We start from the raw sequence: 25,773 nt of genomic DNA on the forward strand, positions 1-25,773 counted from the left end.
CCATGCACCACAACTACTGAAGCCCGCGTGCCTAGAGCCCGTGCTCCGCAACAAGAGAAGCCACTGCAAGGAGAAGCCCGTGCACCGCAACAAAGATTAGCTCCCGCTCACCACAACTAGAGAAAGCCTGCGCACAGCAATGAAGACCCAATGCAGCCAAAAATAAATAAAATTTTTTAAAAATGATAATTATCCATTCTGTGTAGCAAAATTTTAAAAAATAAATAAAATAAAATGAAATAGGAAGTCGGGGAATACTTCATTGAGAGAGATTTGAAGGGGCAAGACATAAGTATATCTTTTGAAGAGTATATCAGAAAGAGAAAACTGCAAAGGAAACTCTCTAAGTTAAGGCTATGACTAATACGTTTGAGGAACATCAAGGCAGCCAGTGTGGCTAGAACTGAAAGAGCAAGGGGAAGAGGAAAAAGAGGAGAAGTTGGGGAAGTGATGAGGGTGAGATGGCTGTGAGCCTTTTAGGCCATCCTATGGACTCTGAATTTTACTTTGAGGGACATGTGAAACATTGATATCATCAGTTAGAAGATGATACGGCTTATATCATTCTGGCTGCTATTTTGAGAAGAGCCTATAGAGGATGAAAGAGCAGAAGCAGGAGAAATCTCCAATTAGGTTGCTGAGCTAAAAAATCAGAGATGTGGCACCCGGTTTGGGCTGGGAGAGGCAGCCCCAAGGCCCCAGCTGGGCTGTCCCAGGCGGCAGCTGTTGGTGTGCCATGGGAGAACTGAGAACGGTAAGCTGGCTGCACCACGCTCCTTGGCTCTTAGACACCAGAAGACGCAGATCTGAACAAACCACTTGACCGGAGGGTGGAGACAAGATGCGGAATGAGCTCATCCCCCATCATGAAAACCCCCAAATCACTACTAACTGCTGAACAACCATTGATAAAAAAAAATGCTTGAACCTATCAAAAAAGATATCCTACATCCAAAGACAAAGAAGTCACAATGAGACAGTAGGAGGGGCGCAACCGTGATAAAATCAAATCTCATACCTGCTGGGTGGGTAACTCACAAACTGGAAAATAATTATATTGTAGAGGTTCTCCCACAGGAGTGAAAGTTCTGAGCCCCACGTCAGGCTCCCCAGCCTGGGGGTCTGGCATTGGGAGGAGGAGCCCCCAGAGAATCTAGATTTGAAGATAAGTGGGGTTTGATCACAGGAATTCCACAAGACTGGGGGAAACAGAAACTCCACTCTTGGAGGGCACATATAAGGTCTCGTGAGCACCAGGACACAGGGGAAAAAGCAGCTGCCTCCTAAGAGCCTGGGCCGGACCTACCTGCTGGTATTGAAAGGTCTCCTGCAGAGGCGGGGGGTGGCTGTGGCTCACTGCGGGGGCAAGTAAACTGGCAGCGGCAGTTCTGGTGAGTACTCATGAGAGTGAGCCTTCTTAGAGGCTGCCATTTTCTCACCAAGACCTGGCCCTACCAGGCAGCCTGTAGGCTCCAGTGCTGGGACACCTCAGGCCAAACAACCAACAGGGTGGGAACACAGCTCCACCCATCAGCAGACAGGCTGCTTAAAGTCTTCTGAATAAACAGCTGCCCGATAAACACATCCCCTGACATGGCCCTGCCCATCAGAGGGACAAGACCCATTTCCACCCACCAGTGGGCAGGAACCAGTCCCTCCCACCAGGAAGCCTGCACAAGTCTCTTAGACCAGCCTCACCCATCACGGGGCAGACAGCAAAAGCAAGATGAGCTACAACCCTGCAGCCTGCGGAATGGAAATTACAATCACAGAAAGTTAGACAAGACGGCAGAAGAATACGTACTAGATGAAGGAACAAGATAAAACCCCAGAAGAACAGCTAAGTGAAGTGGAGATAGGCAATCTACCTAAAAAAGAACTCAGAGTAACGATAGTAAAGATGATCCAAGATCTCGGAAAAAGAATGGAGGCACAGACCGAGAAGATACAAGAAATGCTAGAAAGAGCTAGAAGATCTAAAGAACAAACAGAGATGAACAATACAATAACTGAAATGAAAAATACACTAGAAGGAATCAATAGCAGAAAAAATGAGGCAGAAGAATGGATAAGTGAGCTGGAAGACAGAATGGTGGAAATCACTGCCACAGAACAGAATAAAGAAAAAAGAATGAAAATGAGGACAGTCACAGAGAACTCTGGGACAATACTAAACACACCAACATTCGCATTATATGGGCCCCAGAAGGAGAAGAGAGAAAGGACCTGAGAAAATATTTGAAGAGACAATAGCTGAAAAATTCCCTAACCTGGGAAAGGAAACAGTCACTCAAGTCCAGGAAGCCCAGAGAGTCCCATACATGATAACACCAAGCAGGAACATGCTGAGACACATATTAATCAAACTGACAAAAAGTAAATACATAGGAAAAATATTAAAAGCAACAAGGGAAAAGCAACAAATAATGTACAAGGGAATCGCCATAAAGTTATCAGCTGATTTTTCAGCAGAAATTCTGCAGGCCAGTAGGGAGTGGTATAACATATTTAAAGTGATGAAAGGGAAGAACCTACAACCAAGAATACTGTATCCAGCAATGCTCTCATTCAGATATGATGGAGAAATCAAAAGCTTTACAGACAAGCAAAGGCTAAGAGAATTCAGCACCACCAGACCAGCTTGCCAACAAATGCTAAAGGAACTTCTCTAGATGGAAAAGAAAAGACCACAACTAGAAACAAGAAAATTATGAATTGAAAAGCTCACCAATAAAGGCAAACATAAAGTAAAGGTAGGAAATCATCCACATGCAAATATGATATCAAAACCTGGAATCGTGAGAAGAGGAGAGTACAAATGCAGGATACTGGAAATGCAGTTGAAATGAAAAGACCAGCAACTTAAAACAATCTTGTTTATATATAGACTACTATGTCAAAACCTCATGGTAACCACAAACCAAAAATCTACAATAGATACACACACAAAAAAGAAAAAGGAATCCAAACACAACAGTAAAGTTAGTCGTCAAATTACAAGAGAACAAAAGATGAAGGGAAGAAAAAAAGACCTTCAAAAACAAATCCAAAACAATTAACAAAATGGCGGGAATTCCCTGGTAGTCCAGTGGTTAGGGCTCTGCACTTTCACTGCTGAGGGCATAGGTTCGATCCCTGGGCCTTTGCACAGCAAAGGAAACCATAAACAAAGCGAAAAGACAGCCCACAGAATAGGAGAAAATATTTGCACACGATGTGACCAACAAGGGATTCATCTCCAAAATATACAAACAGCTCATGCAGCTCAATATCAAAAAAATAAACAACCCAATCAAAAAATGGGCAGAAGACCTAAATAGACATTTCTCCAAAGAATACACACAGATGGCCAAAAAGCACATGAAAAGATGCTCAACATCACTAATTATCAGAGAAATGCAAATCAAAACTACAGTGAGCTATCACCTCACACCAGTCAGAATGTCCATCAACAAAATGTCTACAAACAATAAATGCTAGAGAGGGTGTGGAGAAAAGAGGACCCTCCTACACTGTTGGTGGGAATGTAAATTGGTGCAGTCACCATGGAGAACAGTACAGAGGTTCCTTAAAAAACTAAAAACAGAACTACAATATGATAAAGCAATCCCACTCTTGGGCATATATCCAGAGAAAACCATGGTTCGAAAGGATACATGCAACCCAATGTTCACTGCAGTGCTGTTTACAATAGCCAAGACATGGAAGCAACCTAAATGTCCATCGACAGATGAATGGAAAAAGCACATGTGGTACATATATACCATGGAATATTACTCAGCCATAAAAATGAATGAAATAATGCCATTTGCAGCAACATGGTTTGACCTGGTGATTATCATACTAAGTGAAGTAAGTCAGACAAATAGCATATGATATCCCTTATAAGCGGAATCTAAAAAAATGATACAAATGGACTTATTTATAAAACAGAAACAGACTCACAGACCTAAAACACAAACTTACGGTTACCAAAGGGGAAAGGTGGGGGGAGGGATAAATTGGCAGTTTGGGATTGACATATACACACTACTATATTTAAAATAAATAACCAACAAAGATCTACTGTATAGCACAGTGAATTCTGCTTGATATTCTGTAATAACCTAAATGGAAAAAGAATTTGAAAAAGAATATATATATATATATATATATATATATATATGTATATATGTAACTGAATCACTATGCTGTAAACCTGAAACTAATACAACATTGTAAATCAATTATACTCTAATATAAAGTAAAAATTTTTTAAAAATCAGAGATGCATCTCCAAAGAGAATGTGCTATAAGGACTGGACATAGCACTGATTCAGTTATCTAAACCATTTTCAAAACGCACGCTTTGAGCAAAACTTTGGAAAACTTTCTGAAAGTAATTTTAAGATGGTTTATCCCATAAAATGTACTAAACCTTACATGTTGAGGTTTGACAGTTATACAACAATTTTTTTTTCATATTCACCCTTAGAGAGCAATGATGTTCATAAGAGAAGCCCTTTAATTTTAATATGTTTTTCCTGGATAGTTTTGCATAATTTTTACATGATTTCCTTCATGAACCCACTAAAACTATTTTCCATCCATAGTTTTCCATAATCTGCATACTAAGGAAATACTGAGTAAGAGCTAGGAACTGGGCAATTCAGCAGGATCACAGAAACCACGTGCTGGGAGCTGCCTGTCAGCAAATGCTGCTAGAGATTCTGTAAATATCAGGAAAAGTCTTGCAGGTAAGGACAAAATAAATGGCTTTGGCAAGTTTTGTATAGGTTGCATATTTCTTGTGGGGTCAGTGCTACTTCTAAAGAGTCCAAGTAGATTATTTTGGAACACAGCTTTCTGTGTGCCTGAGTACTTGCTGTCTCCCTGCTTAGATTCCTCCATAAAAAGCCTCTTGAGTGCACTATTGATTACAGGGACTTTATGGCATTGGATGATGGGAAGCTAGCAGGATGTTCTAGTTACCATTGCTGAATAACAAATGATCTTAAAACTTAGTAGCTCAAAACAACTATTTTATTTTGTTCATAATATTGTGGGTCAGGAATTCTGGAATGGTTTGGGATGGGGTTCTCATGGAGCTGTAGTCATCTGAAGGCTCAACTGGGCTGTATATCCAAGGTGGCTCACTCACATAACTGTCAGTTGATTCTTTCAGCTGGGCTGTTGATCCAAGCACCTACAAATGGCCTCTTCATGTTGTCTGCACTTCCTCACAAAATGGCAGCCTCTCTTAGATTCTTACCAGGTGGCTCCGCGCTCCAAATATGAGTGTTTCAGCATGTAACAGGGAAGCTGTATCATTTTTTATGACCTAGGCTTGCATGACATGCAGTGTCATTTTGATCACATTCCATTGGTTACAAGTAAGTCATAAGCCCACTCAGATTCCCACTCAGATTCTCAGCCCACTCAGGGGGCACATACCTTAACTCCTGATGAGAGGAGTGTCAAGGTCACATTGTAGAGGAGCATGTGTCAGAGCAGATATTGTTGGGGCCGTAGTTGGAAAATATAATCTCCCACGCAGGGTTTGTTATTAAAAATAGAATGTGTGAAGTCACTGAATTCAAGGTAGAGTATAGAGGTCACCAGACTTCGTGGAGAAACAAAGTAAGGAGGCAGAAACTGCACAATGTTTACATCCTCACATTCAAAAGAGCAAGAGGATCCAAGAAAACAATGGGAGTTTAATCAGGTCAGGCTAAAGTTTCAATAAAGGCTTCACTGCATGCTACACCCCAGGTGACCTGGCTAACGGTTCTCTTATGGCAATTCACACATCATTTCACAAACTTTTAGTGAGTGCCTACTACATGTGCCAGGGACTATTCCAGGCTCTTGGTGCAGATCAGTAAATTAATGTAGCAAAAAGCCCTACCCTCACGGAGAGTATATTCTAGTGGAGTCATGATATTAAAATAAACAACACTGCTTGCAAATTAAGTAAATGACAGTTAGAGGCGAGGCTTCACGTGGTCTAACTAGCTAACTTCGTCCTGAAGAAGGTTCTGCGCTGAGATTTTGCCAGGTGATTGTGCAACAAAGTGGCAAGGTCTTTGGGAAAGAAGTTTACAGGTAAAAGGGTTAATTTGTCCTGTGAGTTTAAGAGGGCTTCTAGATACCACTAATTTCTTGCTTCTCCCAAACCAGGCTGTTTCTCATCCATCTTGCGACCTTTGTTCTACTTGTGGGCATCACTGCAGAAAAGAAACCCCTAGGAACCCTAATACTTCACCTCACCCTGTATACACACCCTTTGTCATGCAGCTTTGGAGTTACATAAAGACACCCTGTATTTCCTGATGTAATATGCCAATAGAATAAGGCAGACAAGAGTGTGTCAGCTCTGAGACCAGACCTAAAGAAGTCTCGCATGTTTCCTCTTGTGCTCTGGCCCCTCTGCCATTACCATGCAGTTATGCCGGAGTTGAACTGCTGGAGGATGACACGTGTGGACCAGAGCCCAGTCAACCCAGTCTCCCCAAGCAACAGCCAGCCCACCCCCAGAGCGCAGCCAAGATCCCAGACGCATGAGCAATAAACTTATTATTATACGCTACAAGATTCTGTGATTGCTTGTTATGCAGCATTTTTTGGCAGGAGGTGGGAGGGGAACACAAGTGGGGAAAAAAGCAGAGCTCCTTCTCTCGGAGACCTGCTTCTATTTTATTTTGAAGGCTATCAGCCAAGTCCCTTTCATTGCTGCTGGTGCTACCTTGGTGCTGGGCTGTGTGGAAGGATAATCAGAGCCAGAATGAACAGAGTTGCCTCTAGATTCATGACGAGGGTGACGTGGAGAGGAATAAAGTAGAATAAGGCTTCATTTCTGCTTATGCAGGTTTGCATTTGATGTCTCCTTGCCCAAAGGGGCAAAAATCACTCCTAACGCCTACTACGACTGAGGGATGAGGAAGAAGCCCCAAGGAGAAACAGAACATTCCAGATGCTCCTTTGATACCGGTAGCCCATCACACTCCCTGCCTAAAAGTGGACTTAGCTTTTTATTATTATAATTAAAAATGAACCTGTTTCGGCACGTTACAGGAGAACGGAGGCCATGCCATCCGCTCTATGGATGTATCAGTCCTGGCGGTCATCTTGGCAAACTGAACTCCTTCTCCAGAATACATCAAGCAAGGACAGAGGGACAGCCTATTTAATCTCTGCTTCCAAATCATTGCGACAATTAACACTTTTGAGGAAAAAAATTACCTCCAAGCAAAACTGGCCTTTCAAGTAAGTGGAGCTGCTGCTCTCCCAACAAAGGGTCAGAAACTTTTCCATGAATCACTCATTCTTTTGTGTCTTGCACCGTCCCTATCAAAATGCAAATACCCCTGGGAAAGGTGAGCTCTGGTCTTCACTAGTCAACACTTTGGGAAAGGAAGAATTATTTCAAAACAGCTGAGCAAAAGAAAGGCAATTCATTTGTTTAATTGTTCATTTTCTGTCTTTCCCACTGGACTGTAAGCTCCAAGAGGTCTAGGACCATGTCTATTTTGTTTATCCATCTATTTTCAGGGTCCAGGACCCATAGGAGACACTCAATACGCCTGCGGCGGGTGTTGGGGGGGTTGGAGCAGAAGGGAAGAAACATGGGAAGGAAGGAAAGGAGGGAAGGAAGTAACTAAGGACACACAGAAAAGGGTCAAAACGCCTAATTAAAATTCTCAGCAGCGTTTACCCTTATATTCACTAGTTAATGGCCTCAAGACATTTACGGGGCGCTCAGTATTCATGAATGGGGGTCGGGGGCGATCTCTAGAGTAGGAGAAAGACAGAACCCCCATCCCTTACCTTATCCTGGTGTGGTTCTTTGAACTTTTACTCCTGGATAGTCCAAGAAAAACAACACGACAGCCAAGGCCGAGAAAAAATTACCCTATGGGGCATTTCACCGTTTTACTGCACGAAACGTGCGTGATGCATTCAAATCCCTCAGCCGTTGGGATGAAACACTCAGCATGAGAAAGCCAAGTTAACCAAGACGAAAAACAAGTTTCAGGAGAGCGCTCAGTTTTTTCCCAGTAGCCTCTACTAGTTAAGTGGCTTCTCAACCTTTACTGTGCATGCGAATCACCTGGGGATCTTGCTAAACATGCTGATTTTGATTCACTAAGTCTGGGGTGAAGTCTGAGCTGCTGCAGTTTTAACATGCTCCCAGGTGTTGCTGATCTGCTGACTCGAGGAGGGCCACCCTGGAGTACACGAGGGACTCGAGGTCTTCGCCTCCGCCGCCAGGTGTGCGTATGCCCAGCCTCAGCGTTCCGCATCGGTGTTCCGCGCGTTCCTGGCCTTCCGCCGAGAGGGGAGGAGCCGGGGGCGGAGCGAGAGGAGTGGCGCGGCCCCCGCGTGGGTCCTGCCGGAGATCACCTCGGCCCCTAGAAGAGGCGGCCGAGCTGCGGCGGCGCAGGAGGGGGCGGGTTCGGCGAGGGCGCGGCCTCTGCGAGGGGAGCGCGAGACGCGCATCCCCCGCGCTCGCCGGGGCCACTCGGGAGCCTCGCGGCAATCCGGTGCCCCACTTGGCAATCCGCTCCGCGCTCCTTCCTCGCGCCCGCCTCCTCTTGTCACCTCCCGTCTCAGCCTCCTCGCTCCATTCCGGCCGCATCCACCGCCATCCGAGTGCCTCAAAGAGCGAGAGGTGGTGCGCGGGACCGCAGGGCGCGCCCTCCGGCAGACCCCGGCCCGGCCTTGGGGGGCACGGGCGGCAGCATGGACACCAAGCGCTGCTTCGCCAACCGCTTCGATGACTACCAGGGCAGCCTGCTGGCGGGCCAGTGCGAGGAGGCGGTGGCGCCCTTGGTCACCGCCACCATCGAGCGCATCCTCCAGGAGCTGCCCCCGCTGGGGGGCGGCGCTGAGGGCCGGGGGGCGGCGGCCGCAGCCAGCAGTTGCCAGGGAGGGCTGTACGGCGGCGTGGCCGGGGTGGCCTACATGCTCTACCACGTCTCTCAGAGCCCGCTCTTCGCCGGGGCCCGGGAGCGCTACCTGCGCTCGGCCAAGCGCCTCATCGACGCGTGCGCCCGCGCCGAGGAGTGGGGCGAGCCGGACGCCGACACCCGCGCCGCCTTCCTGCTCGGGGGCGCGGGCGTGTACGCCGTGGCCACGCTCGTGTACCACGCCCTGGGCCGGTCCGACTACGTGCAGCCGCTGGGCAAGTTCCGGTCTCTGTGCGCCGTCTGCGCGCCCGTTTCCTTCCTCGAGTGCGGCTCCGACGAGCTGTTCGTGGGCCGCGCGGGCTACCTGTGCGCCGCGCTCGTGCTCAAGCAGAAACTCGCCCAGGAGGTAAGAGGCAGCCCCGGCCGCGAGGCGGCGCTCGCCGCCTGCCCGGCCCTGCCCCGCCGCCCTGCCCCGGACTCGCGGCTCCGGGAACACCGCCCCTGGTTGTTCTCCACCTCTCTTTGTTACTCTTTGTCTGACATTGTCGTTTCTTGAGTCTCTTGAGGTTTATTTGAGGTTTATCTCCTGGTTTTTTCCCTCTCCCTCTTCTCTCCCCCCGCCCCACTCTCAGTCTCTCAGTTGGGATTCTGAGCCTTTGCGCTTTGCTGGTGTTTTACAGCGGACGTGGCACCTCCCCAAAAGCCTCTTTGCCCAGTAGTGTTCTGGAGGCCCTTTCAAGTGAGGTTTTTTTTTTTTATCCCAAATGAAAGAGATTTCCCTTCCTTTGACCCTCCTGTCAAAAGCTGAAGCACCCTCGAATGTTAGAGTACTAGAAAATAATAGAAGTTTGGGGGGCTGATTATGCTATTATTGTTCCCATCATTAAGGTGAAGGTAAGTTGCTTCTGCGACCCCCAGGTCTGTAACCCAGAATAACTGCCCAGCTATAGGTCTGATGTGCTTCCTGTGTTGCTTTCTATTCAGTTCATTTCATGGCTCTTATAAAATGCAGATCTGATGGGGTGTCCTCTTTTAAATAAATGTAGACAGAATTTTACCCCGTTGTAATTCAATGTGTTTTTGTTTTTTTCATTTTCAAGTGCGTCTTTAGGATTGTCAAGACGACAGCATACTTGACAGGGCAGGTTTTCTTAATGAATAGCTTTCCAGGGGCTCCTTGAAGTGAATTGGATTTCACAGCTACATATGGGGTGGGGTTTTTTTTCCGGATTCACTTTGAATACAGCGTGTGGATATTAGAAGAGAATGTGCCAGTTCCTGTAGAGTAGGCAAAAAAAATCCTCCAAAGGATCATAGTAACTAGAACTGAAAGAGAGGCACTTTCATTCATAACCCACTGGAGCCAAATATTGTTCTAGGGAGGAAGTGACACATTTAACTTGGCTCTATTTGGGCGAGAGCGGCGTTTGAAGAAAAATTAAAGGCACACAGTGTTTTTAAAGTGTAATTAACTTGGATAACCTCTACAGAGGCAGGCTTGATTTTTGTTTTAATTTATAGCAGGTGAGGTTAATTCAAGTGAGAAAAAAGATTACTAAAGACTGCACTGTGCTAGCAGGGAAGCAAAAGGCTGTGTGACCAGGTTGTCTTGAAATAGTTCACTCTGCTTCTGAGTCACTGTTATCTGCTAGCGGTTTCCCAAGGGCCCTTCCAGTTGTATAAAACCTTTGAGAAGGCCACAGGGCTGTTTACATATCATTTGCATTATATTTGCATCTGCTCCTCAGACCTTGCTGTCTGGCGGCAGGCAATTTTCAAATTCGTGGGTTTTTTTTTTTTTTCCCCCAGTTGTTTTCCTTAAACTTGCTGCTTTCCCTTTCTATGCTTTTCTCTGGAATGGAATGGCAGGGTGGGAGACCCATCAGGCTACGCAGGTGGCAACAGATCAGAAGGACTCCTTGCCCCAAGACTGGTGGCCCAGGGCCAGTCTGCAATGCTGATCCACAAAGACATTTATTAAGACCTCTCTTTTGCCCTGCTGCCAAACCAGATCTCTCTTTTTATACTAATCAAGTTGAGGTGCTCTGGCCCCTGCTCCCAGGACATGGAACAAGCTCTGAGAGTAAAACAAAACACAAAACAAAACCCGTCTCTTAGCCTGAGCAAATCAGCTAGTCTCAGTGCCAGCCTCAGCTGTGGTAACCCAAGAAGTTCAGGCTTGAAAGGTGCAGGGCAGAGGCTAAGCATGCCAGGCTGGAAGCCCTTTGAGGGGAAAATACAAGTTTTCTGCACCATCCCCACCCCCATGTCCTAGCCTGCATATGGCTTTGCCCTCAGTAGATGATCCATAAACCTTGATTAAATTGAATTGTGAACTTCTGTCATTTCTCTATAAATAACCTGTCATTCTGTCCTGGGTTTCTTTTCCTCCAATGTCATTTATATTCACTTTCCTCTGGCCCGGTTACCACCCTAGTCTAGCTCCTCCCTACCCTACTAGGCACATCTTTGCCATCTCATAAGTAGTTGAATGAATGAATCACCCTATACTGGGATTAGTGCAATATATGTACTCTGAGCTGGCTTCTCTCACTCAAGCCATTCCATGTACCTCTGAGATACTAGGTTTCTTAAAAACACTTTTCATTATGTCACTACCCTGCTCAACATCCTGCAATGGCTCCCTATTACCTTTTCTCTAGTGGCTGCTCATCTCACTCACAGTTAGAGCTAAGATCCTTAAAATGGCTGACAAAGCCCCATGTGATCTGGCCCCTGCTTACCTATTCTACTTTTTGCTCACTCTGCTTCAACCATACCAGCCTTCTTGCTGTTTCAGGTATTTATTGTCTCAGAGTGTTTGTACTCGCTGTTCCCTCTGCTTGGAATACTCTTCCCGTAGGTATTTTTATGGTAAGCTCCCTGACCTTGTCCAAGTTAGCTCCTCAATGAGACCTTCCCTATCCACCCTATTTAAAACTGCCACCTGTCCCCTGACTTATGCCCCTTTCTTACTTCATTTTACTTATTTTGTTTGTCTTTTTTTTAAATAACAGAACATACTTTATTTTTTAAATTTATTTATTTATTTTTGGCTGTATTGGGTCTTCGTTGTGGTGCGTGGGCTTCTCACTGCGGTGGCTTCTCTTGTTGCAGAGCACAGGCTCTAGGCGCCCAGACTGCAGTAGTTGTGGCACGTGGGCTCAGTAGTTGTGGCTCACGGGCTCTAGAGCGCAGGCTCAGTAGTTGTGGCACACGGGCTTAGTTGCTCCGTGGCATGTGGGATCTTCCCGGACCAGGGCTCGAACCCGAGTCCCCTGCATTGGCAGGTGGATTTTTAACCACTGCACCACCAGGGAAGTCCCTGTTTATGTCTTCTTAATTAGAATGTAAGTTTCTTAAGAGTAGAGGGTTTTTCTTTTATTGCTGTACTTAAGCATTAGACAGTGCCTGGTGTATATTTGGGTACTCAGCTTTCCTTGTTTTGGTGGTGGTGCAAATATTGTCTACTCTGTGGCTTGCTTCATCACTCAGTTTTAATGGCATCCCATTTATCAATATCTTCCTTTATGGTGCTGCTTTTGGTGTTAATGTTTTAAAAAATCCTTTCCTATTTCAATAAAAACTTTAAAAAAATCCTTTCCTACTGCCAGGATATCAGTAAATATTGGTTGAATGCGTGAATAAATGAATACTAGTTTCTTACAAATTTGACCTCAAATCAAACTTAACCACTAGACCAGTGTTTGTTAAACTTTAACATTATAGGCCTCACCTGCAGATCTTGTTAATAAAATACAGATTCTGATTCAGCAGGGCTGGGACTGGGCCTGAGGTTCTGCATTTCTGACAAGTTCCCAGGTGATGCCGCTGGTCCAGGGCCCACACTTTGACCAGCAGGGCAATACAGTGCTGCATAGATTTCGGCATTACACCAGCCATGTCTATTAAGACACCGTTTTGTGAAGCTTGATATATTTATTTGTAAGGTTTTAGTTTAGAAGACTGATCGCTGTATCCTCCCATGCTTTCATTATAAGGATCCACAAGAGGAATTTCTGTCAAGGCTTCGAAACAGGAAGAGTTGTGCTCCTCCTGGAAATTGATTGAATTTTTTAAATCTCCAGGATAAGTTGTGTAACTGTGTTTCTCACTTTATGTTGGCTACTAGGAAGCATATGGCAGAATTGTGGTCCACACAGCTTAGGTACAATACCTTATCACGTGTGTTTTTGCGTACTAAACTTTGCCCTGGGTTTGTCTAATTGTTTTTCGTCTTTCATTTACCGTTTTCTGAATTTTCTTCCTTACATTTGATTTTATCATTTGTATTTGTTTATAAGATTCATACATTAAAAAAAAGTGTGTGTATGTAGAGAGAGAGACATACATAGAGACAGAACGAACCACTCTATCCAGGTAATATATTTTTGGTTAATTTGGCCCTCCTGGAAATACTCAAGGGAAATAGCTTAGAGGGTTTGTTAGGCAGATAGCCTTGAGCAACGGAGCACTAAAGTCTCAAGAAATCACACCATAAAAACTTGCATTGGGTCTATTCTCTTTCCAGATTGGTGGAAATGTTGCAGGGAAAAGGAAGTTAGAAAGTATGGTGGAGGGATTAAGGGGGAGGCCTAGGGACCACAGTTAAAATAATAACTTTTGCCCCCGGGTGACCTTGGACAAATAATTTAACATCTTGGAGCCTTAATTTCCTCACTTGTAAAATGGATTAATAATAGCTTCCTCCTTCGCTTAGTCTGTCATTCATTCATTCAGTGAATGTCAGGTTTCCACGTGTGCCAGGCACCTTGCTAGATGCCAGGATTGAGGAGTGAACAAAAATCAATATATAGTTATGTTGTCAGAAGGGCTCGGAAGGAGGCAAACAGGAAATAAGTGCAGGCGGGGCGGGAGAGGGGAGGGGTGCTGCCTGACATACATTAGCGGGGAAGCATTCTCTGCGGAGGTGACGTCCTAGCTCATCACTGAAGCATGAGAGTGAAGTGGCTGCCTTAAGGGCAGGCATTCCAGGCCTAGGGGACAGCAGGGACAAAGCCCCCGAGGTGGGCAACTGCTTAGAGATTTCCAAGACAAGGAAGGTGGCCTGCCCAGCTGGAGCAGAGTGCGCAAGGGCTAGGGGGCTAGAGACCAGGTAGGAGCTGTGAGCAGGGGAAAAGCAGATCCTGCAGGGCCGGGGCAGTCCAAGTCAGGAGTTCGCATTTGTTTCAGGTTGAAACGGGAATGTCTTCGTCTTATTCACCTTTCAAAAAAAGATTTCCCTGGTTTTCTGTGTAGGTAATGGGTTGACCAGTATTAAGAAGGTTCACAAGGGGGGCTGATTAGAGGGGGTCTAAACCCCTTTTGTGCCAAGGACTCCTTTGTAAATCTTGTGAAACCTACAGTACCTCTTTTTAGAAGAACATTTTTAGATGCATAAAATACACAGGATTACAAAGGAAGCTAATTATATTAACATTCGTTTACCAAAACATTTTAAAAATGTGTGATGCAGTAGCATATGTGCTGCTTGATTAACACATTCAATAAGGTTTTGCAGCGGGGCCTAAGGGTTATTGTACGTTTGTATCATGAGGGTCAATGATATTTCAAGATATCTTCAACAACTGCAGTGTGACATGAATATATCTGATTTCTATAGGTGGCAAAGTCACAAGTACTCCTGGTGGTTCGTGGTCTGCATTCATAATGAAAGGAAATGTCAAGCTGTTTAAATAAGATTGAAGAAAATACAGATGTGATTTTCTTTTCCCAAAGGGGACTGTTCTGGAAGTTGCTGCAATGACTCACCCTAGATAAAGTGCCTAGTGTAGTGCTTGGCACAAAGTACCTGCTTAATGAAATCAGTGTTATTTCCCTTTGCACCTACTAACAAAAAATCAAAAGTGATTCTGAACATCACATAGAAAATTATACCCAATACAAGGAATCTATCTTACTGCCATGATTAAAGGAAAACACCTTTTGCCAGATTGTTAGTTGTGTCCTTAGCTCATTCCTAAGGCAGGTGGTTGGCAGCTGTCTAAGCGGGGATGCCTTTAGCTGCAAATAATGGAATGTCCAGTAGAAAGTGATCTAAATCAGGTAACTGGGCCGCACAGCAGGAGGTGAGAGGCGGGCAGACGAGAGAGCAAAGCTTCATCTGCTGCTCTCCATCGCTCGCTACCACCTGAACCATTCCCCCCTCCACCCCCCCCCCCCCCATGGAGAAATTGTCTTCCACGAAACTGGTCCCTGGTGCCAAAAAGGTTGGGGACTGCTGATCTAAATAATGGGAACACTATTACCTCACTTGACAAGGAGTGTAGAGCTAGGTCATTACAGGATTGGTTCAGCAACTCAGGAAAATCATCAGAACCCAAGCCCTTTCCAACCTTTTTCTCTGCTATTCTGGGTGTGTGAGCTGTATCACTCTTCAAAATTGCAAGATGGCTGCTGCCATTCCAAGCATTGTGTTCCCATACAACTGGGTCTGAGGTTTTTTTCTTTGAATTTTTTTCTTATCGTATGGAACATTCTATCCTTGAAGAATTTCCCTTCTGCCTCATTACCCAGCACTTGGTTAACAACCCAGCACCGGCCACTTCTAGTTTCTGGGGATGCCGAAAAGGCTAATATCCTTCATTTCTAACCTCTGACCTCTAGCGGATGCAGGTTCTGACAAGAAGAAAGGGGAGGGCAATGGCTGTTGGGTGGTTACCAAAGTGTCTGCCCCTTGGCTCCCTTACCAAGGTCTGTCTCATGACCTCCCACTTGGCTATTGTCAATAATGCTGCAATGAACATGGGGATGCAGATATCTCCTCCAGATCCTGTTTTCATTTCATTTGGATAAATACCCAGAAGTGGGAATTCTGGATCATATGGTAGTTCTAGTTTTACTTTTTTGAGGAACATCCATATTGCTGTCCGTAGTTGTCGTACCAACTTACATTCCTGCCAACAGTGTACAACGGTTCTCTTTTTGCATCCTCACCAATACTTGTTATCTCTTGCCTTTTTGGTGATAGTCATTCTGACAGGTGTGAGGAGATACCTCATCGTGGTTTTGATTTGCATTTCCCTGATAGTGATACTGAACACCTTTTCATCCAACTGTTGGCTGTTTGTATGTTTTCTTTGGAGAGATGTCTATGCAATTCCTCTGCCCATTTTTTTAATTGAGTTGTTTGTTTTGCTGTTGAGTTGTATGAGTTCTTTATATATTTTGAATATTAACCTCTTATGGTTCACAAATATTTGCTCCTATTACATAGGTTGCCTTTTCTTTTTGTTAGTAGTTCCTTTTTGCTGTGCAGAAGCTTTTTAGTTTGATGTAGTTCCTCTTATTTTTGATTTTGTTGCTTGTGCTATTGGTGTCATATCCAGAAAATCATGGCCAAGACCAGTGTCAAGGAGCTTTTCCCCTATGTTTTTTCCCAGGAGTTTTACATTTTCAGGTCTTATGTTTAAGCCTTTAATCCATTTCAAGCTAATTTTTGTGAGTGGTGTAAGATAGGGGTCCGGTTTCATTTTTCTGCATGTGGTTATCCAGTTTTCTCAATACCATTTATTATTGAGACTACCATTTCCCCATTGAGTATTCTTGGCTCCCATGTCAAGTATTAGTTGACCATATATGTGAGGGTTTATTTATGGGCTCTCGATTCTGTTCCATTGGTCTGTGTGTCTGTTTTTATGTGAGTACGATAACCATTTTGGTTACTATAGCTTTGTAATATAGTTTGAAATCAGGAAGTATGATGCCTCTAGCTCTGTTCTTTTTTCTCAAGATTGCTTTGGCTATTCGGGGTCTTTTGTGGTTCTGTATGAATTTTAGGACTGTGTTTCTCTTTCTGTGAAAATGCCATTGGAATTTTGATAGCAGTTGGATTGAATCTATAGATGGCTTTGGGTAGTATGGACATCTTAATATCAATCCTGATCCACAAACACAGGATGTCTTTCCATTTATTTATCTTTAATTTCTTTCATCCAAATCTTAACAGTTTTCAGTGTATAGATCTTTCACCTCCTTGGTTAAATTTATTCTGAAGTATTTTATTTTTGATGTTATTATTATAATGGGATTTCTTTATTTTTCAGGTAGTTTTTTTAGTGTACAGAAGCACAACTGATTTTTGTATGTTGATGCTGTAACCTGCAACTTTACTGAATTCATTTATTCTAGCAGTTTTTTGGTAGACTCTTTAGGACTTTCTATATATATGATTATATCATCTGCAAACAGACGATTTTACTTCTTCCCTTCTGATTTGGATACCTTTTATTTCTTTTTATTGCCTAATTGCTCTGGCTAAAACTTCAGTACTATGTTGAATAAGAGTGAGAGTGGGCAGCCTTGTCTTGTTCCTGATCTTAGAGTAAAAGCTTTCAACCTTTCACCATTGAGTATGATGTTAACTGTGGGCTTGTCATATATGGTATTTATTATGTTGAGGTATATCCTGTCTATACCCAATTTGTTCACTTTTTATCATTAAAAGATGTTGAATTTTGTCAGATTCTTTCTTTATCTGCATCTATTGAGATGATCATGATTTTTATCTTTCATTATATTAATGTGATGTATCACATTTTTAGAGGAAAACATTTTTTTATTTACTCACTCATTCAATTACTTATTGAACAGACTATGTGCCATGCAGTGTCCTTTGTACTATGTATACATTTTTATTTTCATTTTTTCAGCTGTACTGAGGTATAATTGACAAACAGAATTGTAAGATGTTTAAAGTGTGCATCATGGTGACTTGATATATGTATACATTGTAAAAGGATGCTCACCATATAGTTAATTAACACATCCATCACCTCACATATTTGCATTTGTTGAACCATCCTTGCATCCCAAGAATCAACCCTACTTGATCCTTGGGTATGATCCCATTAATGTGCTCCTGAATTCAGTTTGCTAGTATTTTGTTGAGAATTTTTACATCTATATTCATCAGGGATATTGGCCTGTAGTATTCTTTTCTTGTAGTGTTCCTGTCTGACTTTAGTATGAGAGTAATGCTGGGCTCATAAAATGAAGTCGGACATGTTCCCTCCTTCTTTTGGAAGAGTTTGAGAAGGATTGACATTAATTTTTCTTTCAATGTTTGGTAGTATTCACTAGTGAAACCATCTTGTCCTGGACTTTTCTTTGTTGAGAGGTTTTTTATTACTGATTCAATATCCTTAGTCATTATTGGTCTGTTTAGACTTCTATTTCTTCATGATTCAGTCTTGGTAAGTTGTATGTTTCTAGGAATTTATCCATTTCTTCTAGGTTGTCCAATTTGTTGGCATATAATTGTTTATAGTAGTCTCTTATATTTTGTATTTCTGTGAGAACAGTTTTAATGTCTCCTCTTTAATGTCTAATTTTGGGTCTTCTCTCTCTTTTTGTCTTAGTCTAGCTAAAAGTTTGTCAATTTTGTTTGGCTTTTCAAAGAACCAATTCTTAATTTCATTGATTCTTTTCTCTTGTATTCCTGTTCTCCATTTCATTTATTTTGGCTCTAATATTTGTTTATAATTTCCTTCCTTCTGCTAACTTTGGGCTTAGTTTTTTTTCTTTTTCTGGTTCCTAGAGGTGTAAATGTTAGGTTGTTTGAGAGTTTTTTCCCTGAGTTGTTCTTAAAAATTATCACTGTCGTACTCACAAGGTAAACACAAACAATAAGAGGATACAGAAAGATATACAGGCATACCTCAAAGATATTGTGGGTTCAGTTCCAAACCACTGCAATGAAGTGAATGTCTCAATAAAGCAAGTCACATGAAGTTTTTGATTTCCCAGTGCAGATAAGTTATGTTTACTCTTATATTGTAGTCTGTTAAGTGTGCAATAGCATTATGTCTAAAAAAACAATGTATACACCTTAGTTAAAAAATACTTTATTGCTAAAAAATGCTAACCATCTCAGCCTAACATTAGCGAATCATGATAGTAACATCAGAGATCACAGACCATCATAACAAATATAATAATAATGAAAAAGTTTGAAATAGTGGGAGAATTACCAAAATGTGACTCAGAGACACAAAGTGAACAAATGGTGTTGGAAAAATGGCTCTGATACATTTGCTTGACACAGTGCTGCCACAAACCTTCAATTTGTAAAGAAAAAAAAAAAAAAGGCAATGTCTGTGAAGCACAATGAAGTGCATAAAACAAGGTATGCATGTTTAAAAAAATGTCTTCTTTGAACATTTTTAAAGAAATATTCTGGGTATATAAAATACCTATATTTTTATCCATTTATGTGATATTTTGTATGTGTGTTGTGTGTATGTGAGTGTGTGTGTGTATTGGGTTGGCCAAAAAGTTCGTTTGGGTTTTTCCGTAAGATCTGATGGAAAAACCAAACGAACTTTCTGGCCAACCCAATATATACATACACACACTACAGCTTGTTCTCTTATGTGCCTTGTGCATCTTTGCACATTACTGTGTAGAGAGATCTCATTCTTTATACTGGTTTGATTTAATAGCTATACCATAATTTAACCATTATTGATGGACATTAAGTTGATTCAAACTTTTTTCCTTTTTCGCTATCAAAATTAATGCTTTAAAGTATACACACTAGTACATATAATGTGCATATATACGTATACAACATCTACATGTAACATATACATACATACATATGTCTGTATATGTATCTTTGCTTTCTGTTGCAAGTATATATGTAGGATCAATTTTTAAAACCCAGTTGCTGAGTCAAAGTTTATAGATATTTTTCACTTGATGGAGATTATCAAACTGTTCTCCAAAAAGGTTACATCAATTTCCATTCCCTCCATGAGCGTTTGGGGGTGCCTGTTTTCCCACATTATTTTCTTTTTTTTTTTTTACATTTTATAATCTAAACTGGTTTTTTTTGAATTTTTGAATTTTATTTTTTATGCAGCAGGTTCTTATTATCTATTTTATACATATTAGTGTATACATGTCAATCCCAATCGCCCAATTCATCCCACCACCACCCCCACCCCCACTGCTTTCCCCCCTTGGTGTCCATACGTTTGTTCTCTACATCTGTGTCTCTATTTCTGCCTTGTAAACTGGTTCATCTGTGCTGTTTTTCTAGATTCCACATATATGCGTTAATATACGATATTTTTTTTTCTCTTTCTGACTTCACTCTGTATGACAGACACTAGGTCCATCCACCTCACTACAAATAACTCAATTTCGTTCCTTTTTATGGCTGAGTAATATTCCATTGTATATATGTGTCACATCTTCTTTGTCCATTTGTCTGTCAATGGGCATTTAGGTTGCTTCCATGTCCTGGCTATTGGAAACAGTGCTGCAGTGAACATTGGGGTGCATGTGTCTTTTTGAATTGTGGTTTTCTCAGGGTATATGCCTAGTAGTGGGATTGCTGGATCATATGGTAATTCTATTTTTAGTTTTTTAAGGAACCTCCATACTGTTCTCCATAGTGGCTGTATCAATTTACATTCCCACCAACAGTGCAGGAGGGTTCCCTTTTCTCCACACCCTCTCCAGCATTTGTTGTTTGTAGATTTTCTGATGATGCCCATTCTAACTGGTATGAGGAGATAACCTCATTGTAGTTTTGATTTGCATTTCTCTAATAATTAGTGATGTTGAGCAGCTTTTCATGTGCTTCTTGTCCATCTTTATGTCTTGTTTGGAGAAGTATCTGTTTAGGTCTTCTGCCCATTTTTTGATTGGGTTGTTTGTTTTTTTAATATTGAGCTGCATGAGCTGTTTATATATTTTGGAGATTAATCCTTTGTCCGTTGATTCGTTTGCAAATATTTTCTCCCATTCTGAGGGTTGTCTTTTCATCTTGTTTGTTGTTTCCTTTGCTGTGCAAAAGCTTTTAAGTTTCATTAGGTCCCATTTGTTTATTTTTGTTTTTATTTCCATTACTCTAGGAGGTGGATCAAAAAAGATCTTGCTGTGATTTATGTCAAAGAGTGTTCTTCCTATGTTTTCCTCTAAGAGTTTTATAGTGTCCAGTCTTACATTTAGGTCTCGAATCCATTGTGAGTTTATTTTTGTGTATGGTGTTAGGGAGTGTTCTAATTTCATTCTTTTACATGTAGCTGTCTGGTTTTCCCAGCACCACTTACTGAAGAGGCTGTCTTTTCTCCATTGTATATCCTTGCCTCCTTTGTCATAGATTAGTTGACCATAGGTGTGTGGGTTTATCTCTGGGCTTTCTATCCTGTTCCATTGATCTATATTTCTGTTTTTGGGCCAGTACCATATTGTCTTGATGACTAGCTTTGTAGTATAGTCTGAAGTCAGGGAGTCTGATTCCTCCAGCTCCATTTTTTTCCCTCAAGACTGCTTTGGCTATTCAGGGTCTTTTGTGTCTCCATACAAATTTTAAGGTTTTTTGTTCTAGTTCTGTAAAAAATGCCATTGGTAATTTGATAGGGATTGCATTGAATCTGTAGATTGCTTTGGGTAGTATAGTCATTTTCACAATATTGATTCTTCCAATCCAGGAACACGGTATATCTCTCCATTTGTGTCATCTTTGATTTCTTTCATCAGTGTCTTATAGTTTTCTGAATACGGCTCTTTTACCTCCTCAGGTAGGTTTATTCCTAGGTATTTTATTCTTTTTGTTGCAATCCCACATTATTTTCAGTACTAGGTTTCATGAGACTTTTTAGCATATGACAAACTGATGGGTAAAAAATGAGGATGGAAATTTCTCAGATAGGAAATGTGTCCTCTTATCGTTCCATTCAGCACTCACTGAACAAAATGCATATGCAAGATTTCACTCAGTCTGAATTTGAGTGGTCCCTGCTTTGTAAGCAGCTGTGTGTTGTTCATTGCATAAGTAAACCCTGCAGTTTGGCTTGAAATGACAGCGGGTTGGGGAAGCTGGATTTTTGTAAGCTGAGTCCAGTTCCTAATTGCTCGATTATAGACCTCTCAGGAAATGGGGCACTTCTGTGGGCTGCATCTTAGATCCTTTGTTACTCTTGATCCAGAACCCTGTGATGGCTAAAAGGACATAAGAACTAGCACTGCTTGATCCCTTGTTGTGCACACTGTAGTAAGCTCTTTACAGATATTATGTCATTTAATACTTATGACCTAGGCACCAGTACTATCTCCATCCTCCCCAGTGAGGGAACTGAGGCACAGAGAGGCTGTGGAACTTGTTCCAGGTTACACAGCTAGTCAGTGGCAGAGGGGGGTTCCATCCCCACAGGCTGGTCGCCAAATCTGTGCTTTCAGTGCGCACTCTTCACACTTTAACGTGCACGCAGATCTCCTGGGGATCCTGGTAAAAATCAGGTTTTGATTCAGCAGGTCTGGGGTGAGGCCCAAGATACTGCATCTCTAGCAAGCTCCCAAGTAACGCTGCTGCTGCTGGTTCATTGAGAAGATTTGAGTAAAAAGCTTAAAATCACTAATTTTTTTTTCAATTTTATGGGATTGCCTGTCAACAGATTTGACTGATGCCCCCCACCCGCCTCCGCCAAACTTCATGATTTTCATCGTTTGGCCTTTGTACTGAAAATGATTTCTTCCACAAATGCCAGAGTATCAGCTTTCCAATTCGTGGGTGACGCTGAAGGAAAGAATCACTGCCTGGCACGTCTTCTTGCAGGTTTAAGGACTCTGGGTGACTACATGGATTTCTTTTTTTCTGATAAATGTAATTTTGCACTATATACACAAGGATTTTGTTGCTGCTGTTGTTTGTTTTTTACATTTCTTTAAAGGCCCAAATAGACCAGGCTCCAGCAGTTTTAAATCCTTTCATAATAAGAGACACTATCATTCGCAGATCAGATCGAAAACATGATGCTCATAGAACTACTCTCATTTTAGAATCATTCAATTAAATTTACCTGTGTGACATAAAGGAGTGCTGCCCCAACCCTAAATTAAATTGAAGATGCGTAGACTTTTTTCCTTTTTTTTTTTTCTGATACAGTGATTTAACACAGAATAATCTGGATTTCCTTAGAGATAACTTGTTTACCCCTTTTAATTAATCTACTAATATACATTCCACTAAAACCTAAACTTATCATTCGTATTGTAATTATTTGGAGAGAGCATGGTTCATAATTTTCTTATTACTGAAGAAGTAAATTGGGGAAATGTGCATAGTAAAAATTATTATTTTTTTGCTGCACCTCGTGGCATGCGGAACTTTCCCAACCAGGGATCGAACCTGTGCCCCCTGCATCGCAAGTGCAGAGTCTTAACCACTGGACCACCAGGGAAGTTCCAAAATTATTTTAAATGTACTGAATTATTTGTTTTGCCAATAACCTGACCTCCCAGTGTTCCATAAGAAGGTGGTTTTAATGGAATTTCACTATATTTATTGACTTCTGAAGGTGAAAATGATAGATTGTATTAATTTCTCATTAACTTGGCTAATTTCCTCTTTGCTGGTTAATGAGAGATGTTTGTCACTCGACTGGCTCCTACACAACACACAGTGGATTTCCTCCATGTGTGGAGGGGGTCCTTTAATATCCCCATGTGGTGATGGTCTCTTAGTAAACTTGCCAACAGTCCATGATGTGTCCAAATAAGCATTTCTCTTCGTGATTCACTTTTACTGATTACTCTCTGACCTACATTCACTAATTAAGTACAATGCCTTGGACGTTGGATGTTTGGTTTGTCTCAAAGAAAAACATGTTGTTCTCATGCGTTATTTATATATATCTAAGTACCTCTTATCTTTTCCTAGTTACTTTCTCTATGGATTTAGCTACTAAGGAAACCTACCAAGTTAACAGACTCATTATTCTTGGGGTGCTAGCCACTTGGACAAATGGAATTTTCAAGAAGTCATTTGATCCATTCTTTCTTTTAGCAAGCTGAACAAAGAAGTGTTTTGTGTAAGGTCACATTGCCTTTTCTGAATAGCTTTACACATTCAGCAACCCAGACAAATGAATGCCTTTGACACTGTGAAGTGTGAGCATTGCTACCTGGGCCATAAAGAAGCTGTTTCCCAGATGAGAGGCAGTCTTACAGACTTCATGGGTGAGAACATCATCTGAATGAGAGGTGGCAAAACAAATATTGGTCATAGCATTATGTGCAGTTAGCTGTTACTGTATCCATCTGCTGGCTCCATTGCTTTGCATGGAATGGATTCCCCGTGCTCAGTGGTGTATTGAAGTCTGGTGTCCATGGCAACCGAAGCATCACCAATCTCAAAGCAAATACTGTGGGGACCAGCTGAATCTCCGCTCCTACAGTGACTTTAGGAGGGAGTCACATTCCTAACAGACTTTACAGCTATCTAAGGCTGAAGAGAACCAGTGCTCAACCAGAAAGGAAGTATTGTTCTCATGCACATTTCAGTAACATAATTTTGCTCTTTAAAATGTTTCCTCTTTCCTTGTAAGGCAAAGAGAATTGCACGTGTATCACCAGTTGCAGCTGTTGAAATAGGTTAGCGTCTCAATGAAGGCATTAAAAGATGATGGTTAAGAATAGGGCTTTTGGGACTTCCCTGGTGGTCCAGTGGGTAAGACTCTGCACTCCCAATGCAGGAGGCCTGGGTTCCATCCCTGGATCGGGAACTAGATCCTGCACACATGCCGCAAATAAGAAGTCCACAGGCGGCAGCTAAGAAGCCCAGGGCCGCATACCGCAACTAAAGATCTGTGTGCTGCAACTGAGACCCAGTGCAGCCGAAATTAAATAAATAAATGAATATTTTTTTAAAAAAAGAGATTACTTAAAAAGAACAGGGCTTTCAGTCATATAGCCTTGGGATTGAATCGTGGCTCCATCACAGTAGCTGGTTGACCTCAGCCTTGTTACTTAGCATCTTTGAGGCTTGATTTCCTCATCTGCAAAATGTAACACAAGCAGCACCCACTTCATAGGTGTGGTATGAAGATCCACTGAGAATGTGCATGTAACATGCTTAGCAGAGGGTTTGCTAGGCACAGAGTAAAGACTCTGTATAAGTCAGTCCTTGTTTTATTAGTATTTTGAGTATTATTGTGATTAATGTGAGACCCTGTGTTGACTAAATAATACAAGTATGTTTTTTGGACATTCAGCCCGTCTAATATTCCCTGTGGTGGTAGTCAGAGCTGCTATGCCCCTGAACACATCAGCAAAGCTTTGAGATCTTCAAACAGAGGCCATAAAGGGCTGGAGGGAAATATCCTCTGCTCTGCCACACAGGAGATTAAGCTGAGCAGCTCACAGAGATTATGTGTCAAAGTAAATTAGTGGCTGGTCATCACCCCTGAAACCCGAAGCCATGCAAGTTACCCTTTGCACTTTGCTTCCTCCAGGAGGGTGTTCTTTTCTCTTTTTAAAATTTCAGGCTCCTTGAAAACTTAATCTAGGAATTGGCTTTCCTGTGTCTGATTTGTACTCCTCAGAGTAAATCACCTAATTGGCTTTATCGGCAGTAAATTGCTATGCAGGTGATGTTGGAATGTTTGCTTTTTGCTCTCTTCCCCCAGAATCTGAGTGGTAGATTCAAGGACCTCTTTCCTGCTCTTAAGTTCTCTTCTTTGCTTCTAAAGATCATTTGCTTGCATGGCGCTAATTCAGAATTTCAGACAAATTTCAGTAGTTGTGCCTCTGGCGAAATGACAACTTCAAATGAGTTTTCCTCAGCAAATGTTCCAGATCATGTACAGTCGGTAGCTTGTTTCAGAAAAGGATTAATACAATTAAGGATTCTTCCAAGTGTTTCTTCAGCTTCTGGGCCCAGAAATTATGTTTTTCTTGCATTAATGTACTTTTCTATTTGCATTTCAAGGCTATGTCATATAGACTCACTGTCAATTGTACAAACTTAAATCTATGTTTTACTCTTTAGCTGCTGTTCATATTCATTTATGACATGATGATCTTGATATGTATAAACTATACTACTCTATTAGTACAGGCATCATTATGAGTT

The 25,773-nt window shown here is 42.1% G+C and overlaps 1 protein-coding gene across 4 annotated transcripts in view; it reads left to right on the forward strand.

Moving 5' to 3' along the window:
* Positions 1 to 4,167: 4,167 nt before the first annotated feature.
* LANCL3 (LanC like family member 3) overlaps positions 4,168 to 25,773 on the forward strand; it is a 103,583-nt gene continuing 81,977 nt past the window's right edge. For all 4 annotated transcript variants that reach the window (XM_082378221.1, XM_082378219.1, XM_082378222.1 and 1 more), the window contains exon 1: positions 4,168 to 9,294. In XM_082378221.1, the coding sequence (XP_082234347.1) occupies positions 8,722 to 9,294 (573 nt within the window). In that variant the 5' untranslated portion in view covers positions 4,168 to 8,721. The remainder of the gene's footprint in view (positions 9,295 to 25,773) is intronic.

This window comes from Balaenoptera borealis (assembly GCF_965194805.1).
Source record: "Balaenoptera borealis genome assembly, chromosome: X".
Lineage (NCBI taxonomy): Eukaryota > Metazoa > Chordata > Mammalia > Artiodactyla > Balaenopteridae > Balaenoptera > Balaenoptera borealis.